Source organism: Balaenoptera acutorostrata, chromosome 2 (genome assembly GCF_949987535.1).
Source record: "Balaenoptera acutorostrata chromosome 2, mBalAcu1.1, whole genome shotgun sequence".
In the NCBI taxonomy this organism is placed as follows: domain Eukaryota; kingdom Metazoa; phylum Chordata; class Mammalia; order Artiodactyla; family Balaenopteridae; genus Balaenoptera; species Balaenoptera acutorostrata.
In genome coordinates, this window is record NC_080065.1 from 62,640,970 (window position 1) to 62,662,629 (window position 21,660).

General features: G+C 38.0%; 1 protein-coding gene across 2 annotated transcripts in view; it reads right to left on the bottom strand.

Annotated features, from left to right (window-relative positions):
• Nucleotides 1–10,940: 10,940 nt before the first annotated feature.
• The window catches only part of CERT1 (ceramide transporter 1), a 128,479-nt gene continuing 117,759 nt past the window's right edge, over nt 10,941–21,660 (bottom strand). For both annotated transcript variants that reach the window (XM_007175902.3, XM_007175901.3), the window contains 4 exons: nt 19,561–19,689; nt 18,884–19,013; nt 17,509–17,645; nt 10,941–14,012 (listed from right to left, as the gene is read on the bottom strand). In XM_007175902.3, coding sequence (XP_007175964.2) covers nt 17,518–17,645; nt 18,884–19,013; nt 19,561–19,689 — 387 coding nt within the window. In that variant the 3' untranslated portion in view covers nt 10,941–14,012; nt 17,509–17,517. The remainder of the gene's footprint in view (nt 14,013–17,508; nt 17,646–18,883; nt 19,014–19,560; nt 19,690–21,660) is intronic.

The following is a 21,660-nucleotide window of genomic DNA, read 5'->3' on the forward strand; positions in this document are numbered from 1 at the left end:
TTCGACTGGTCAGTTCTGAAGCCAGAGGGCAGAGAGGCTAAAGGCAGCAGGGCCCTGTGCCATTTACTAACATAAAGCACACAGGTACCTTGTGTGTTTTGTCAAGGCAACTTGGCAAGAAAGTATCAGGAAGTAATCCAAAAGAAAAGGACTGCAGTCACTAGCCTGTGTTGATTATGGAACTTCTTTGCTTTCCTGTCACTTGAAATTTGAAATGGTAAACAGGGTTTAGTGGGTGAAGTGGAGGGAGGGGACAGTGAAGGGAGCAATTCTGTCTCTGTCTCCACAGCAAAATCAGCTGGGATTGTATGTTAAAAGCAGTGGACACAGTAAAGCAAATCCAGAGTATTATTAGCCCTAAATGATGTGTGATGGAAGAACCTCATTCTGCAGCTCTCTCCTAGCCCTTAGTTCACAAAGGAGATAAACACTGGTGCCCCTACCTCCCTGCCCATTTCACCGTGTGGACTAGGGCTATAGCCTCAGGGCTCTTAATGGTCAAAACCCACCCAAGTTTTGGTGCACTTCCTGCCTCAGTCTCTTCTGATCTAGGGTACGACCTGTGAACAACTTACCTCATTTTTAAACCTTTATTGCTTTTAATAGGAAAGTAGACTCAGGTGTGTGTGAGCAGCCCACTCACCTCTGGCCATGGTTCCTTCAGCAGATCTGGATGATCTCACCCACACTGCACAACCCTTGGTAAGTAGCCAAAGCTTGAAGCTGGCTTGCTGGTATAGCCTGGATAATTTAACAACTTTAAATGGAAAGCTCTTGAGGAAAGGCCCATTTTTAACTTGCTTTTAGAACAGTGCCTACCCAGGCCAGTAGAATCCAAACCTTGAACAACCTTGAGCACTCCATCAGAAAAAACAAAACTAAAATGATAAAAATAAAACAAATAAAAGTTGGAATTTTTTGTTTCCATATTTCAGTGGTACATCTTGCCCACATTCTCCTCCAGACCAAGGTCTCTTGAAGACAGGCACCATGTCTTCTCTTGTAACCTAGTACACTACCTTAAAATTCATGGTCCTCCATGTTGTTGAATGACTGACACAATAAATTTGTAATTAGGACTTACTCCAAAGAGAAAATAATAGTTAGCTACAATAGGAAGACAATGGCAGTGTTGAGGGAGCTGGGAATCCAGAGACCTCCATTTCAGTCAAGGCTCTGCCACTAGCTGTGATACCTTGGGTTATTGGCTTCGTGTTTCTTTCCCTCAGTTTCCTTATTTGTATAATGACATAGTTGGATTGGCTGGCTTCTAAGCCCTTACCTGGCTCTACAAATTCCATGAAATGCTTTATTTACTCTCTCCTCCTGTATATACACGAGCCAATTGTGCTGATAAGCTAGAGTCTAGCTTATTAGTAGAGCTGATAGATTAATACAACAGCAATGTCATAGTAGTTGCATAATCCAAGTATGATGGGAAAAGCACATACAACTGGAGAGGAAGAGTTGAGGGTTGAGGGGGCTGGTATAGTTAAGGTCAGAAATTGGGACCCTGAAGTAGGTTCTGGATGTTGACTGAAGGGAGGAGAGAGAGAAGTTCCTTCGAAGGTGAGCATGGATCACTGAGTGACTGGAGTAAGTCCACCTGGATGGGATGATTTATTTGTAGAGGGGACCAAGAGAGGCAGGCTGGTAAGGCAGATGCAGTAAGGCCAAACTCTTAAACGATACCTTGAACATCAGACTGAAGTCAAGGAGTGTGGACTCAGTCCTTGGAGATAAGGGCACTATTGAAACATTTAGCAAGAGGCATTAGGTATTAAAGGATAACTCGATCAGGAGAAAAGAGATCACTTAGGAGACTCATCTCTACCCTGATTCTTCAGCTCTGAATGCTTCCCCATTCATTTACAAGCTTGGCAGTGACTGCTGGGCAGCTTGTTTGAGGCACTATCACTTTCATTTCCCAAGTTTTAAAAGCTGTCACTATTATTACTGACATTATAATTGTCACTATTTCTGACATTAGCATGAGAATTATACACAAGTAAAAACAACATTAATGGTTGACTTATTCTACATCCAAACCACCAGGCACCAAGTCCCACTGATTTTTCTTAGATATGTAAAACAATGCTCAAGAAAGCCCTTCAGTGATGCCCATTGCTGTGATAGAATGAAGATCAAGCTACTTTGCACAGCATTCAAGGTTTTCCATGAACTGCCTCTGCCTCTTTCTGGTTTTCTCTCTCATTAGACATACCCTATAGGCTAAACCCCACATGACTTACGGTTTGGCTCAAAGCTCCAAAATGTTTGCGTGCTTCTTGTCATTATTCCTGTGTCTTATTCAGCTTCCTGCCTTCAGCACTCAAAAGACAGTATATAGCACATATTTGTGGTTGACCAAATCGTTCCTTACATTTGCACGGTAGAGTGCAAAGTGTTTTGAATACATTATCACACTCTTCCCCAAACAATCCTGTGATGTAGATGATTTCATATTATTTTATGGAAGAGAAAAATAGATTTAGAGACATCAAAATGTCTTGGCAAGATCAAAGGTGTTCAAGTGAGACAGCCAGAAAAACTCTGGTCTTCTGGCTTCTAAATTTCATTCCTTTCAGTTTGTTGAATGCATGGTATCCAGAAACATGGGGAGAAATACACTTAGAAGTAACAGAAAAATCTACTGGATGTTACAAATGAAAAGTCAAAGTCACAAACCACAAAATAAATTGTAGTTTTAAATAATCAGCAGAGTAGACCAGCTTACTAATCTGGTGCTACTGGTGTGCACGGAAGTTGGTGAACTTGTTAAAACACAGCAACAATCCATTCTCTATCTACCTTTTGAGGACACAACTGAGAACCAAGAATCAAAAACACTTCACACACCTCAAATGTGGTTAAGTCTACCATTAATGCACTGTATTGAAATGCTCTTGATCTCAAAGTCTATTTCCTCTTAGTTTAGGTGCATTTCTAAAAAGCTTGGTTATGACAAAAACAATGAAGGCCAGATGTTCTGTTTGTTGCTGTATCCTTAATCCTGGAACACTGCATGGCATGTAGTAGGTGCTCAACAAGTATTTCTCTGCAACTTGTTTTGGGTGCTGTAGGATTAGTGCTACATATCTATATTGCTAAAATTGCTGGATGTTGACGACATCTTGACTTAATTGCCACACAAGGATTCCCTGATGCTGGGCCCAGCTACCACTTGGGTCTCCCAATTGCAAGAAGTAGTAATAGAAAAGAATCACAGTAAACTGACTAGGGGTGGATCCAAAGCATGTTTCAGTCACTACCTCAGTGGTTATTTTGCAGCAGGCTGCCCACAAAAGTGATAGCTATGTTGAATCTCATCCTTGGGTTGAAAAATCCAAGATAAAATACCCTCCTTGGGCTTGTGGTGATGTTTCAGCCTTCCAAACTGGAAGACAGGAAGGCAGTTAAGGCACCAAATGAAGGCCAGATTTAACCTTTAAGACAAAATTTATAGATCTGGTGGGGTTTTGTGACATGTAGGTATTGTGGTTTTGTGAAGCCAGTACTGAAGTGTGTGATGTTAAGACCTCTACCCCCAAAGTTCTAGTCTTCAAGCATGTCAGCTCTTCCTATTCTGCTAAACACTATATTCTAGACATTAAATACATAAGGCACTAAAAAGTAGCAGAGTCTAACAGAGAGAAAAGACTTGAGAGTCACTCAGTAGGCCTGGAATCCTGGCCCATTTCCTTACCTTTATAATACGGGTGGTACCACCAACTACTACCACCACCAACCACTGCTGCTGCCACCCAGCATGTTGTAAGGGAGGAAGTTAGATAAAACGCAGGCAAGGTATGTGGTATACGTAATGGAGACATTCTCATTTAGCACCTCAACAATCCTAAAGCCTGGGTGATGAGAAAATCCTGGTTGGGCATCTTTTAGTAACTTCAAAGATCATTAAGATTTGTTCTAGCGCTAAACTCACAGAATTCTTTGCAGCAGAACAAAGAGGCCAAATAAAGTAGTTTAACTTTATGATACTTGTTTAAGGCTATTCAAAGTGTACAAAGAGGGTTCACAAAAAATTTCTTAATCGGAAAACAATGCAAATGCCAACAATATGAGTCCTCTGGTAATCTAGTTCAAACAATGGCAAGAAATCTGGAAGACACTATAAAAACAGTTCAATTGAAAACAGCTAGTTAGAACTACACCTTTCTAATTTTGGAGACTGGTTCAAGATGGAGGAGAAGGACGTGCGCTCACTCCCTCTTGTGAGAGCACTGGAATCACAACTAACTGCTAAACAATCATTGACAGGAAGACACTGGAACTCACCAAAAAAGATACCCCACATCCAAAGACAAAGGAGAAGCCGCAATGAGACGGTAGGAGGGGTGCAATCACGATAAAATCAAATCCCATAACTGATGGGTGGGTGACTCACAAGCTGGAAAACAATTATAGCACAGAAGTCCACCCACCAAAGTGAACCTTCTGAGGCCCACATCAGGCTTCCCAACCTGGGGGTACGACAACGGGAGGAGGAATTCCCAGAGAATCAGACTTTGAAGGCTAGTGGGATTTGATTACAGGACTTCGACAGGACTGGGGGAAACAGAGACTCCACTCTTGGAGGGCACACACAAAGTAGTGTGCACATCGGGACCCAGGGGAAGGAGCAGTGATCCCATAGGAGACTGAACCAGACCTACCTGCTAGTGTTGCAGGGTCTTCTGCAGAGGCAGGGGGCAGCTGTGGCTCACTGCGGGGACGAGGACACTGGCAGAAGTTCTGGGAAGTACTCCTCGGCGTGAGCCCTCCCAGAATCTGTCATTAGCCCCACCAAAGAGCTCAGGTAGGCTCCAGTGTTGGGTCGCCTCAGGCCAAACAACCAACAGGGAGGGAACCCAGCCCCACCCATCAGCAGACAAGCAGACTAAAGTTTTACTGAGCTCTGCCCACCAGAGCAACACCCAGCTCTACCCACCACCAGTCCCTCCCATCAGGAAGCTTATACAAGCCTCTTACATAGCCTCATCCAGCAGAGGGCAGACAGAAGAAGCAAGAAGAACTACAATCCTGCAGCCTGTGGAATGAAAACCACATTCATAGAAAGACAGACAAAATGAAAAGACAGAGGACTATGTACCAGGTGAAGGAACAAGGTAAAACCTCAGAAAAACAACTAAATGAAGTGGAGATAGGCAAACTTCAGAAAAAGAACTGAGAATAATGACAGTGAAGATGATCCAGGACCTCGGAAAAAGAATGGAGGGAAAGATTGAGAACATGCAAGAAATGTTTAACAAAGACCTAGAAGAATTAGAGAACAAACACCTAGAAGAATTAAAGAACAAACAAACAGAGATGAACAATACAATAACTGAAATGAAAAATACACTAGAAGGAATCAATAGCAGAATAACTGAGGCAGAAGAACAGATAAGTGACCTGGAAGACAGAATGGTGGAATTCACTGCTGTGGAACAGAATAAAGAAAAAAGAATACAAAGAAATGAAGACAGCCTAAGAGACCTCTGGGACAACATTAGACGCACCAACATTCACATTATAGGGGTCCCAGAAGGAGAAAGGAGAGAAAGAACCCAAGAAAATATTTGAAGAGATTACTGTCGACAACTTCCCTAACATGGGAAAGGAAAATAGCCACCCAAGTCCAGGAAGCGCAGAGAATCCCAAGGAGAAACACACTGAGACACACAGTAATGAAATTGAGAAAAATTAAAGACAAAGAAAAATTATTAAAAGCAACAAGGGAAAAACAACAAATAACATACAAGGGAACCCCCATAAGGTTAACAGCTGTTTTCTCAGCAGAAACTACAAGCCTGGAGGGAGTGACATGATATATTTAAAGTGATGAAAGGGAAGAACCTACAACCAAGGTAACTCTACCCGGCAAGGATCTCATTCAGATTCGATGGAGAAATCAAAAGCTTTACAGACAAGCAAAAGCTAAGAGAATTCAGCACCAGCAAACCAGCTCTACAACAAATGCTAAAGGAACTTCTCTAAGTGGGAAACACAAGAGAAGAAAAGGACCCACAAAAACAAACCCAAAACAATTAAGAAAATGGTAATAGGAACATACATATCAACAATTACCTTAAACGTGAATGGATTAAATACTCCAACCAAAAGACACAGGCTCGCTGAATGGATACAAAAACAAGATCCATATATATGCTGTCTACAAGAGACCCACTTCAGACCTAGGGACACATACAGTCTGAAAGTGAGGGGATGGAAAAAGATATTCCATGCAAATGGAAATCAAAAGAAAGCTGGAGTAGCAATACTCACATCAGATAAAATAGGCTTTAAAATAAAGAATGTTACAAGAGACAAGAAAGGACACTACATTATGATCAAGAGATCAATCCAAGAAGAAGATGTAAGAATTATAAATGTTTATGCACCCAACATAGGAGCACCTCAATACATAAGGCAAATGCTAACAGCTATAAAAGAAGAAATCGACAGTGACACAATAGTGGGGGATTTTAACACCTCACTTACACCGATGGACAGATCATCCAGACAGAAAATAAAGAAACACAAGCTTTAAATGACACGACAGACCAGACAGAATTGATATTTATAGGACATTCCATCCAAAAACAGCAGATCACACTTTCTTCTCAAGTGCACACAGAACATTCTCCAGGATAGGTCACATCTTGGGTCACAAGTCCAGCCTTGGTAAATTTTAGAAAATTGAAATCATATCAAGCATCTTTTCCAATCACAATGCTATGAGATTAGAAATCAATTACAGGGAAGAAAACGTAAAAAGCATAAACACATGGAGGCTAAACAATACGTTACTAAATAACCAAGAGATCACTGAAGAAATCAAAGAGGAAATCAAAAAATACCTAGAGACAAATGACAATGAAAACACAACGATCCAAAACCTATGGGATACAGCAAAAGCAGTTCAAAGAGGGCAGTTTATAGCAATACAATCCCACCTCAAGAAACAAGAAAAATCTCAAATAAACAACCTAAGCTTACACCTAAAGCAACTAGAGAAAGAAGAACAAACAAAACCCAAAGTTAGCAGAAGGAAAGAAATCATAAAGATCAGAGCAGAAATAAATGAAATAGAAGCAAAGAAAACAATAACAAAGATCAATAAAACTAAAAGCTGGTTCTTTGAGAAGATAAACAAAATTGATAAACCTTTAGCCAGACTCATCAAGAAAAAGAGGGAGAGGACTCAAATCAATAAAATTAGAAATGAAAGAGGAGAAGTTACAATGGACACCGCAGAAATACAAAGCATTGTAAGAGACTACTACAAGCAATTCTATGCCAATAAAGTGGACAACCTGGAAGAAATGGACAAATTCTTATAAGGTATAACCTTCCAAGACTGAACCAGGAAGAAACAGAAAATATGAACAGACCAATCACAAGTGATGAAATTGAAACTGTGATTAAAAATCTTCCAACAAACAAGTCCAGGACCAGATGGCTTCACAGGTGAATTCTATCAAACATAGAGAAGAGCTAACATCCATCCTTCTCAAACTCTTCCAAAAAAGTACAGAGGAACACACTCCCAAACTCATTCTACGAGGCCACCATCACCCTGATACCAAAACCAGACAAAGATACTACAAAAAAGGAAAATTACAGACCAATATCACTGATGAACATAGATGCAAAAATCCTCAACAAAATACTGGCAAACAGAATCCAACAACACATTAAAAGGATCATACACCATGATCAAGTGGGATTTATCCAGGGATGCAAGGATTCTTCAATATATGCAAATCAATCAATGTGATATATACCATATTAACAAATTGAATAAAAACCATATGATTAGCTCAATAGATGTAGGAAAAGCTTTTGACAAAATTCAACACCCATTTAGGACAAAAACTCTCCAGAAAGTGGGCACAGAGGAAACCTACCTCATCATAATAAAGGCCATATATGACAAACCAACAGCAAACATCACTCTCAATGGTGAAAAACTGAAAGCATTTCCTCTAACATCAGGAATAAGACAAGGATGTCCACTCTCGCCAATCTTATTCAACATAGTTTTGGAAGTCCTAGCCACAGCAATCAGAGAAGAAAAAGAAATAAAAGGAATAAAAATTGGAAAAGAAGAAGTAGAACAGTCACTGTTTGCAGATGACATGATACTATACATAGATAATCCTAAAGATGCCACCAGAAAACTACTAGAGCTAATCAATGAATTTGGTAAAGTTGCAGGATACAAAATTAATGCACAGAAATCTTTTGAATTCCTATACACTAACAATGAAAGATCAGAAAGAGAAATTAAGGAAACAATCCCATTCACTATTGCAACAAAAAGAATAAAATACCTAGGAATAAACCTACCTAAGGAGGTAAAAGACCTGTACTCAGAAACCTATAAAGACACTGATGAAAGAAATCTAAGATGACACAAACAGATGGAGAGATATACCATGTTCTTGGATTGGAAGAAATCAATATTGTGAAAATGACTATACTACCCAAAGCAATCTACAGATTCAATGCAATCCCCATCAAATTACCAGTGGCATTTTTTACGGAACTAGAACAAAAAATCTTAAAATTTGTATGGAGACACAAAAGATCCTGAATAGCCAAAGCAATCTTGAGGGAAAAAAACGGAGCTGGAGGAATCAGACTCCCTGACTTCAGACTATACTACAAAGCTATAGTAATCAAGACAATATGGTACTGGCACAAAAACAGAAATGTAGAGCAATGGAACAGGATAGAAAGCCCAGAGATAAACCCACACACCTATGGTCAACTAATCTATGACAAAGGAGGCAAAGATATACAATGGAGAAAAGACAGTCTCTTCAATAAGTGGTGCTGGGAAAACTGGACAGCTACATGTAAAAGGATGAAATTAGAACACTCCGCAAAACCATACACAAAAATAAACTCAAAATGGATTAAAGACCTAAATGTAAGACCGGACACCATAAAACTCTTAGAGGAAAATATAGGAAGAACACTCTTTGACATAAATCGCAGCAAGATCTTTTTTGACCCACCTCGTAGAGTAATGGAAATAAAAACAAAAATAAACAAATGGGACCTAATGAAACTTAAAAGCTTTTGCACAGCAAAGGAAACCATAAACAAGACGAAATGACAACCCTCAGAATGGGAGAAAATATTTGCAAATGAAGCAACTGACAAAGGATTTCCAAAATATACAAGCCGCTCATGTAGCTGAATATCAAAAATAGAAACAACCCAATCCAAAAATGGGCAAAAGACCTAGACATTTCTCCAAATAAGATATACAGATTTGCAACAGACATATGAAAGGATGCTCAACATCACTAATCATTAGAGATATGCAAATCAAAACTACAATGAGGCATCACCTCACACTGGTTAAAATGGGTATCATCAGAAAATCTACAAACAACACATGCTGGAGAGGGTGTGGAGAAAAGGGAACCCTCTTGCACTGTTGGTGGGAATGTAAACTGATACAGCCACTATGGAGAACGGTATGTATGTTCCTTAAAAAACTAAAAATAGAATTACTATATGACCCAGCAATCCCACTACTGGGCATATACCCTGAGAAAACCAGAATTCAAAAGGACACATGCACCCCAATGTTCACTGCAGCACTATTTACAATAGCTAGGTCATGGAAGCAACCTAAATGCTCATCGAAAGATGAATGGATAAAGATGTGGTACATATATACAATGGAATATTACTCAGCCATAAAAAGGGATGAAATCGGGTCATTTGTAGAGACGTGGATGGACCTAGAGACTGTCATGCAGAGTGAAGCAAGTGAGAAAGAGAAAAACAAATATCATATATTAATGCATATACATGGAATCTAGAAAAATGGTACAGATGAACTGGTTTGCAAGGCAGAAATAGAGACACAGATGTAGAGAACAAACGTATGGACACTAAGGGGGAAAAGCGGGGGGGTGGGGGTGGGGGTGGGGGTTGGTGACGGTGGGATGAATTGGGAGATGGGGATTGACATGTATACACTAATGTGTATAAAATAGATAACTAATAAGGGCCTGCTGTTTAAAAAGTAAAGAAAAAAAAAAAACTACACCGTATTTACAGGTTATATTCCAAAGCTAAGCCTAAGGCAAAAGCTGCAGTAAGTTAAAATTATTCTTGAAAAACTTCTTAAAAGTGTGCCATGAGGGTGACAATACTATTTCTCTGTCAATTAACCCAACACAACAGCCAGATTTTCTCTCCAGCATCCCCTGAGATTAAGTAGTTGGCTTGTATGTGAGGTCATATTGTTTGGATGGTATTTCTCTTTGAACACCAGGAGAGAAATATGCTCAGTGCCTTTCAATATGGAGGAAACCAACGACCGAGTGAACTGCAAATCCACACTTCCCATCTCATGGTGGTTCTAGGGCATAAGTTCCCTGAGTGTAACAAGTGGAGCTGGCCATGTTATTTAAATAAATGAGGGATGATTTTTTTATGGTTAAACGCATATAGCTAACTTTCATGTGTGTATGACTGGCTGGGTTTTAGAAACACCCAGTTGCATATGGCTTCACTCTCTAGCAACTGAAAAAAAACTTTTGGACCAGGGTCCATAGGTTAAAAAAAAAAAAAAATCATTTATAACTGTAACCTACTACACACACACACACACACACACACACACGTCTGTGTGTGTATATACAATACATGCATAGACATACATACGCATATATATGTAAAAAGGTTCACAAAATATTTACCTTTATTACATCCTATGTATTTGATCTATTCCATTCTGTTCTACTTTGTTAAAATTTTTTTAGGTTGCAACTCAGTAGCTTTCTTGATGCCAACCGGGTTACAACATACAGTTTGAAGAACATTGAACTGGAGTATTTCAAGCTCTTAACTACTCAGAGAATTATGTAGGGCAGTACCTGGGGGTTAAGAAAAACAATCAAGCAAGCACATTTGTCCATAATATTTTAATACTTTTCCACTTTTAAATACTGGTTTTAATTTTGTGATTGTAACATGGAAGATCCAACTTTATTATTTTTTAAAAACATCACCAGGATCATAAAGCTATTTAGAATACACTCTACACACTCCCAAGGTACTTTAAAATGATTATGTTTTGAGTCTGTAGATGAACAATGACAATAATCCAAATACACTGTCTGTACAACTTGGATCAAATACTGGTGAAAGTGTTTAACTGGACAAACAACTGATAAGCTTAAAGATAATCAGCACAATTTCACAAGAGAACCAGCTCAGCCCAACTAAAATTTTCTCAATAGCAATTGACACTGATGTTGTATAGGAGTACAAATTAGTTGATGACACGGAACAAATGGGAACCCCATTCCTCCTTTTCCTTCTTTTGTATTCCTACATCCCTCCCAGTCATCCTCTTCCTTGGTCTGGCTACCCCTGTGGCGAACCCAAATCAAGAGCTGCTATGATCACCCTCCACCTCAAAATCAGGAGCCCTGAATTCCAAGTGAAATACTGTGCTCTCTTGAACTGTACAGTGGGCACTCAGGGACAAAACCCCTCATCACCAATATTTTTCATGTTTCTATCACAGTACAAAAGAGTAACTGAGTAGAAAAGAGAGTAAAATGATAACTTTTTTTTTTGCTTGGGGAAGAGAAGTAGGAAATAACTGTGGATGAGAAAACATCATGTATATTCAATATGTAGGAATTAGCCTTATGGAAATAATTCTAGAGGGTCTGAATGCTGTCTAAAGGTCTAGTACCTCTCCAAATTTTGATCTCTTTTAAACTCCTTTCATATTCCCCAACTCATTTCTAAATCTGGTTGGGCAGGATTAACCCTAGTGAAGTACCAGTGCAATTATCTGAAGGTAAAATGTATCTTTTTCTTTTCTTCTTTTTTTTTAATACAAATATTTTTCCTGTAATCATTTTATTTACAGAATTGCAAAAGTATATCATTAACATTTAGTGCAAATGCAACTAATGTAGGTTTAGACACTGCTCTGTAAACTTTCCATACCTTTGTAAAATAAAGCTATCCAATTTAGTCATGATAGTACCAGAAATGGCAAACAGAGAAACATTTATAGTGGGCATATAGAATTGTTTTTGAAGATTCCCATCAGTGGCTATGGTGAATAAACCTTCCCTCCCCAACCCTCCCATACTCCCAACCCTAATCCCGCAACTGATTGTAAAATAAAATACACATTTGAGGTATAAACTTCTCTTTTTTAAACATCACAATATAAAATGTTAACTGGTGATGTAGTAAACTGATAAGATAATTTGCCTTAACTAGCATTACCACCATGTAGGCACTTTTTCCTTGTAGTCAAATTATGAATAGTATTTTTCTGTAATAAGGCATATTCCATGCACATCATTTAGAGAAAGGTAAATTAAAAAATAGAAAAGATTTATGGAGCATGAAATCTGCGTGCATGTAATGTAAGCATATGTTTTATATGTATTTTCCTCTCTGTACAGACTAATAAATACCATTTTATCTGATGCAAGTAATTCACTTCCAGGATTGTGTATATTAAGTGATCAGACTAATCCCATCATTAAATTATCACCTTGCATTTATCATTAAGACTCCATTACCATGTAGGAAATATATACAGGACATGTTCCACGTGACATGATTTTCTGCTTTACAAAATGGGTCTGGTTTCTGTGTTTCTATAGAGATGAACAAGTCAGCAAAGCATCTACAAAATGCCTCTGATTTACGTAAGCACATTTGTGTATAAACACAGTGAAGATTCTGAAGTGGGCAGTCATTTCTACTTCAATGAGTACCATTCCCTGCCTCTGCTCCATGTTTCAGGGTTTTTCAAAGGGGCCTAAAACTAAAAAAGGTATTTTACGTTTAACTTCTTACAGCAACTAAAGAAAGAATTTCAGTTTGAATCACAAGGACTTCTTTACTGTCCTGCTGAAGTTTCTGATCAGGAGGCAAACAGGAGCGGTGCCCACATTTTCTATGCATATCTTGCAACGTATCTTTTAAACTGACCCAAATTAGAAGAACAAACACGTGTTACTGAATACTAGAAATATAGAACCAAATGCCAAACTCAAACAGTGAGATTTGCTGGAACATGTAATACCGTATATCCTCTCACAAATTTCAGGAAAACATGAGCTCATTTTATTCTGACCGTTTTACCAGAAAGTAGTTTATGCCTATAAGGTTGTACAGATGTTTCTGTTTGGAGGCAGGCAGAACCAATTTAGAAATTACCAAATTGTGTTTGTAACAAACTGAAAAAAATCTGTAGCACACAGTACACAACTAAAAATACAATAGAAATATAAAGATATCTGGAGAAAAAAATAAAGCTTTTCACTCTTTCTCCATCAGAACCAAAGTTCTTCATGGGAGTAAGACTATAGAAAAGGCGAAATCACAGGTTATTGACAGCCCTCAGTTATTAAGAGACACTTTACATGACAACATGAATTATTATAGAAATCAGCAGCAATGAATTCTATGATTATACAAAGCAAAAAAGTCAAAAAATTCTGGACACAGATTTGACTGTAGGCCTAAAAAAAGAACCCCATCCAGAAATTTGGTGCACAGAAAGCACATGCCCCATGTGCGTCCAACTTCTGTGCTTTTCTCTTTTGTGCACAAAGCCTGGTACAACTGAGGATCTTAGGCCAAACCATAGTAAATTAAAAATTCTGAAAAAGTTTCCAAAAATTAAAGCATCGATTCCTAGTTGTGATTCAAAGTTGATTTTTTTTCTCTTCTAGGCGCAAGCAAATAAAAATATAGCCATATACATGTAATTTTACATGTATTTATAGTTATATGCTGAGCGAGGAGATCTAGCAGAAGACAGCTAGTGTTAGGATGTTCAGCTCTGCTATTGCAGTATTTCTTCACTTTTGTACACAAGGCCAAGGTGTTGGGCCATAGACAAGGCTATAGATCCTATGTTCCAGCTTAGAGTATTCAATTTTGTTTTTTAATTTTCTTCCTCCAACATGGAATGTCACACAGCCTTGCTTCAGTCGCTGCAGGGAAGAAAATGGCAGGTAAGACATTCAGCGCTGTATCACTTACTAACAGCTGCTGCAGGACGACCAGAACAGACTCCTACCTTTTGAATTCTCATAATGCACAGAATCTTTATCGAAGCTTATATTTTAAGGATTTTTCACCTTTAAGAATATAAAATTATTCACTTTACATATTTGAAATTTATCCTCAGAAAGGAATAGAAGGTATAAGAAATGTTTCGAAAGTTAGAAAAAACTAAAAAGGGCAATGTGCTACAAGAAGCAAAGAGGGAATCAAGTACAGGTTCTGGATCTGTATCCCATAAACTGGAATTTCCTTCTTCTTAGTGTTCAATAAAAACTATGCTATACAATATCATTTATCAAGAATTTTAAAAATTTATTTAGGCTATGGGAAAGAGGTCTGCCTTATCTTAAGAAATACTGTGTCAAATGAGTTTAAGAGTTTTGACTAAGTTTTAAATATCTTTGGGCCTCATTAACTCTTTATGGAATTTCTCTAAAGATGATACACACTATTGAAAGTTACTATTTCTCCATCACCAAAATTAAGAATGTTAGCTTTCCTAAGGTTTCAATGCTAGGATCCACTTCATACATACATCTTCTGAAATTATTATGAAACAGTTATTACTTCAGGTAAATGAAGATTTACTTTAGGTAAATGAAAATTTGGTTCTCTGCCAGAAAGAAGCTCAATCTGGACTCAAAGGCCAGAGCTAAGTTTTGGCCAGTGAGTCTTTCCAGTTCTATCTTTACACACACACACACACACACACACACACACACACACACACACACACACACACACACACATGTCCACAAACAATGCTACCATCTCCTTCCCCTAAGATGAATTCTTTTCCAAGGATTTCGAGCCCTTCCCTCTAGGTCCACAAAAGAAGAATGTGTACACTCGTGGGCGCACACACAGTCAGTCAATAAAACAATGCCCCAAATCCAACAGTTTAGAGGCAAATGCTGTGGACATGTTAGCATGTATTTTGCAAATATTTTCAAAATTATTCTTCTCAAACATAGTTGAGAGCATGTTTTATTATATAACTGCATTCTGATTTCTTTTGCTTAATACCCAGTTATATTTTCTACCCTTCTCTGCAAGGCTGAAGGTAGAGGTGAAGAGGGAAAACAGATACAGCTGCAAGCTTGGTCTTGGTTTGAGCAAACAGCAACTCTAGAAATCTTAAGGCTGTGGGGAGAGACACCCAGCTAAGTAAGGTGACAAGCCTGCTGCCATCATGTGGCATCAGGTTTATTTGATAAATACAATGCAGTGACAGAATCAATAAGAAGTTATGTGTCCAGATCGAGCCATAACAATTCTAAAGTACAAGATATCCTAAAAATAGTGCATTTTGGCAGTGCATTTATGCTTTAAGAGAATCCCTCAAAGGTCAGGCTTTGTCCCAAACACTAACCATTCAGAGAAGTAAGACTAGAACCTATTTAACATTTTCATGTAACCTGTTTTCCTGGGAAAAGCCACATATCTGGGACATCAATGCACTAACCCTTGTGTTACTGTCTGAAAATAAATTTAGGCTTTGAGGTCTTTTTTTTAAGAAATAGCACACTATAAACATTATCAGAAACCAGACTTAATTAAAAGTATAGTCACTACAGTTGACCCTTGAATAACATGGCTTTGAACTGCACACATCCAACTTATATGCAAATTCTTTTCAGTACTACACGATCTGGGGTTGGTTGAATCCTCGATGCAGAGGCACCTAGGACATGGAGGGCGGACTGTAAGTCATACTCAATTTTCATCTGTGCAGAGGGCCAGTGCCCCTAACCCTCACGACGCTCATGGGTCAACTGTATATGGTTATTAACTATATTATTTTTATCTAAAGAAATGGACTCAAGAATATAAATTTCTCAGCCAATGATTTAACAGTCAATGTAGGTGAGCATGAGAGGATGGTCATAAATACTTACTGCTTGTGAATTATACTTTGGTAATATCGATTACAAATTTAAATGTTAACACTCAGAGTTTCACAGAAATTGAATTATACAAATGGTTCTCAAATGGATGAAAAGATGCTCAAATTCATTTGTAACAAGAGGACTACTACAGTTTTGTTTTCTGGCCACACCTCGTGGCTTGTGGAATCTCAGTTCCCCGACCAGGGATTCTGGAATCCTAACCACTAGGCCACCAGGGAACTCCCAAGAGGACTACAATTTAAACTACACTGGGAGAGTATTTTTCACCTATCAAGTTGGAAAAAAATCAGAAAGTTTTATTTCATACATTGTGTGAGAGGGTCAGAGAAACAGGCACTCCAACATGTTATTGCTAGTGAGATGGTAAATTAATACCAACTCTACAGAGGCCAATATCTAAATTACAAATGCACAAGCCCCCCAGAAGTGCCAGCAGTGTCACATCTAGTAATCTACCCACATACAAAATGACACATGGATATGACTGCAGTACTGTGTGCTCTAGCAAAAATTAAAATCAACTTTAACATCTACAAATGGAGAATTGGTTAGATAAATTGTGTACATCCATACAGATGGGATTCTACATAGCCATAAACAAAGAATAAAGCAGCTCTGCACCAATACGGAAAGACCTTCAAGATAAAGCACATGCAGAAGCAAGATGCAGAACCCTGTGTAGAGTATGCAATTTTTTTCAATAACTATAAGTGTATGTGTGGGAGGAATACACTTGTATTTGCTTATTCAGGTGAAAATGAAACATCTCTGGAAAGACACAAGAACCTACTCACAGTGGCTATACACTTGTGTGCACGTGTGTGGGGGGCGAGTGTGGTGGTGCAGAACTGGGTGAGCAGGGGACGGGGGATGAATTTTACTGCGTATCTTTTCATACTTTTGACTTCTGAACCATGTTAACATGTCACTTATTTAAGAAAAATTAAAGAGTTCAGCTCCTTGTACAAAGATAGTCAGCGCAGCATTATTTGACAGAAAACTATGGAACCAACCAGACATTAACATGGGACAGTGGTTAATAAATTCTGCAACATTTATACAACAGATGTTAAAAGAATGAGATGGTTTCGTATGTCTCGTATCTTTATATGGACTAATAGTCAAGATATATTAAGTAGAAAAAGCAAGCTGCAAGATAATGCTTTGAAAAAAAAATTACTAGATATATGTCAATTCATATGTACAAGTCTGGAAGAATATACGACAAACCTAACACTAATTTCTGGGAAGGGAGAAACATAGGGGATTTGTACTTCTGAAATTTTATAGTTCTATAATATTAAAATTTCCTTCAATTAAGCAGACATTATCTAACATAAACAGAAAAAATAATGAAAAATTAAGTTTTAAAGGCTATAAAAACTACAACTCTTCACATCTGGAAACATCATGTAAAAGAAACTACTTTCAAAAATTAACTAACTTGTAATGTCTGCAGAGCCATATTAGTCTATAAAGCTTAAAAAAAGGAATAACATATATTTTCCAGTACCTGTTAATACTAGAACAAAATAGGTTTTCCTGCAGTTTTTTCTTGTACGTAAGAAGTAAAACGTTTTAGAAACTTTGGATACTCTCGCTTTGCCACTGCCCTTAACACTGAGGCTGGTGCCCATCCTCCAGGGTTTACTGTGAGACAAAGGAAAATGAAAACTGTTAAGATAATTCTCCAAATACGTATAACGCACTCATTTTGTTCCTTTGTTTTTTAAAAATTCCTCACATTGAAAAAGCATCTCTTAAAAGTCTTGACCACTCAGTCCTTAGTACTGTACTAACCACCAGATGAGAACAGATAACAAATAAGAAAGCATTTATTACTGTTCTAAAATGTTCTTAAATTATAAGCAAATATTAGTATAACAACACTTTAGGTTACTTAAGGCAGATTTATTCAATGAACTCTACTATAATCAAATAGTAACTTGCTCAGGCATAGTTGTCTCTTTAAACATACTAGCAGTGATGGCCCTGTATAAAGAAGGTTTGAAAGTTTGATTAGAGGGACTCCAGTAACTACTGCAGGTAGGAAATAGGTGTAGCAAGGAACCATAACAAGTGATAAACAGGGCTGTCCAGCAGTAGGCCAATGTGAAATAAGTAAGTCACTAGCAACTAAGAAAGAAGCAGGGAGCAAAGATTCAGAAAACTAAAAAGCCTGACAACAAGAAAAAGAACTGTTCACCTGAAACTAACATAATATTTTATATCAACTATTATTTCAATTAAAAACAAAAACAAAAAAACACACACAAAAACGAAAATTATAAAGTAAAAAAGAAGAAGAAAACTATTTCCAGTAATCCAACAACCAAGCAACAATTCAATATTAACATTTTGTTGTATTTCTTTCCAACTTTTCATATATATATTCTTTTCTTCTTTTAAAAATTATTGAAATGGTATTTTATATGCTTTTTCTCACCCCACTTAACATTATGTTGTAAACATTTTTCTAAATCACTAAAATGGTCTTTGAAAATTTGGGAAAAAAAAAGAAGTGTTAATTTTCTTTCTCACTGTTGCTTATTTTCCTAATTACACATATTCTATTAGGCAAATATCTAATAAAACGGTTCTTAAAACCAATAATATGTAACAGTGATCTAAAGATGAAGTTTAAAAATTTACCTATCCAGCCCCAGCTTCAGAATTCCTGATACAGCAGTTATTCAGACATGTATATTCTGAAAGATTCCCGATAATTTTGATATACATCTCTCCAAATTAAAAATTACTAAATCTAAAGGATAAAAACTAAAAAGACATTTGTAAATGGTATTTGTCCAAACTGTCAGTTATCATGTAGATCACAATAAAAACATCCATATTACCAAAAGTAGCAAAAACAAAACCAAAATACATACCATTAGCTACATATGTAATCTTGCATAGAATGTTGTCCCTGCTAATCTCCTGGTTTCCCTCTGGCGGGCTTACCAAGGTTTGACAAATCATAGCAATATTTATTTTGGCACGCACACATCGATTGTTTAGCTGCCAAAACAAAAAATAAAAACAAAACACCAGTGTAGAAGATACCCAGTATTCTGTAACCTCTTCTGGTCTAATTCTACATTAGATTAACCAAAACCATAACTCATCTACGTCTCCAACAAAATCTCATAAGCACTAATAAAGAATACATGCCAAGTTGATATGACACCAGGAATGGTTTTCCCCCCTCTTAAGTAGTAAAAGGAGCTAAATCGAGGTAGAAACCACAGAGGTTTTGCCAGTAGTTGATCATGGCTTGATAGACAACTGTGAGAAGTAGCCTACCTATACTACCCATTCAGCTGTCTCATCTAACCTCAGGAGGAAAGGAAAACAACCCTGCTGGGATGCTCATGGCCATGACTGTTGCCCTCAGATAACACAGTGGCTATACTCTTCCAAGAAGCCAACTTTAATAAACAAAAATTTAAGAAGCATTTTCAAGTCAATTATCTCTGTATGTATGGTATGCGTTTATCACTTTTGCCCTGTGTTGTATATTTAGCTTTGTATCGTACAATTATACACATTTATACAATGTACTTACAGGAGCACTGTTGTGATCCACAGAAAAATTACAAACTATCCAAGTTTCCGGGTCATTTTCAGTCAAGGCTGGTATCTTTCGAATGGCAGAAAGATATAATACGTCCCGCTGAGAAGCAGGCCACACTCTCTGTGGAAGAAGTACAAATCTTTTGAAAATTTGAACTTTTTTTTTTTTCGGCTGCGCCACATGGCATGCGGGATCTTAGTTCCCTGACCAGGAATTGAACCCTCACCCCCTGCAGTAGAAGCTCGGAGTCTTAAACCACTGGACCACCAGGGAAGTCCCCAAAATTTGAACTACTTTTTATTCATATATAATATGGAACTAACAAAGAAACAGGTGTAAAACTAATAAATGCCTTTGTTTAAGGTAACATCTGTCAAATTTTAAATGGAAAGCAATCACCAAAGGATTGATTATGAACACTGAGTTAAAGGCTTTGAAGAACATACTGAAGGAATAATGTTCTGCTATTTCTTTTTTTTTCTTTTTTAAATGTTTATTTATTTATTTGGCTGCTCCGGGTCTTAGCTGTGGCATGCAGGCATGTGGGATCTAGTTCCCCAACCAGGGATCCAACCCCGGCCTCCCTGCATTGGGAGTGAGGAGTCGTAACAACTGGACCACCAGGGAAGACCCTATTTTTCCTTCTTTGTAAATTTGGTAATATATACATAACATAAAATGCCATAAATAATTTTTAAGTGTACAATTCAGTGGCCTTAACTATATGCACAATGTTATGTAAATACCACCACTATCTAGTTCTAAATGTGTCATCACTCCCAACAGAAACTCTGTATCCATTAAGCAATCACTCCGCATTAGCCCCTCCCACAGCCATTAGTCCACTTTTTTTTTTATAGTTTTTATTTTTGGCTGTGTTGGGTCTTCGTTGCTGTGCGTGGGCTTTCTCTAGTTGCGGCGAGCGGGGGCTACTCTTTGTTGCAGTGAGCAGGCTTCTCATTGTTGTGGCTTCTCCTGTTGCAGAGCACAGGCTCTAGGCACACAGGCTTCAGTTAGTTGTGGCACGCAGGCTCTAGAGCGCAGGCTCAGTAGTCGTGGTGCATGGGCTAAGTTGCTCTGCAGCATGTGGGATCTTCCTGGACCAGGGCTCGAATCCATGTCCCCTGCATTGGCAGGCGGATTCTTAACCATTGTGCCACCAGGGAAGCCCCATTAGTCCAATTTTAAGTATAGTATTAAACCTCTGTTTCAACTGTTCAGAGCAAAGATTTTAAAAGCAAATATATTAGGGAAAGAGGATGCTCCTTGATATCATAATCATATTTAAAGAATTCCAAACCAGTAATTTAATCTTCCAACTTCATGGTATGCATTCCAACATACTGTTGGAATGACATGGAACCTAGGTCTCTGAAAACTGGGACTATGTACTTTTTAAAAAATTATTTATTTATTTATTTATTTATTTTTGGCTGTGTTGGGTCTTTGTTTCTGTGCGAGGGCTTTCTCTAGTTGTGGCAAGCGGGGGCCACTCTTCATCACGGTGCGCGGGCCTCTCACTATCGCGGCCTCTCTTGTTGCGGAGCACAGGCTCCAGACGCGCAGGCTCAATAATCGTGGCTCACGGGCCCAGTTGCTCCACGGCATGTGGGATCTTCCCAGACCAGGGCTCGAACCCGTGTCCCCTGCATTGGCAGGCAGATTCTCAACCACTGCCCCACCAGGGAAGCCCCAGGACTATATACTTCTAAATGAGAGAAAATACGTACAGGGTCTTTCCCAATTGCTGAATTTAATAAATCGCCAACAATTCAGTGTCAATACAACACAAAGCATTTGCAAAGTGAAATGGTTCATCTTTTAAAGATACAAAATTTCATTAAGTTGATGAAAGTAGTACTGGGCAAATGTATGTGAAGACAGTAATAAATCAAAATGTGGCCATATTAGAACTAATGGATGCAAATCCACAAGGATGATGATAAGACAGAAATTTAAAGAGTGAGAATGACAAACATCAAGAGATGAGTAGCCCTTTTTAAGACCATATTATAAAAGAAGCCAAATTTAAAGAGAAAGATGTTGTATAGTTATTGGATTTTGTTGAAAAAATTATGCCAGGACAATTCA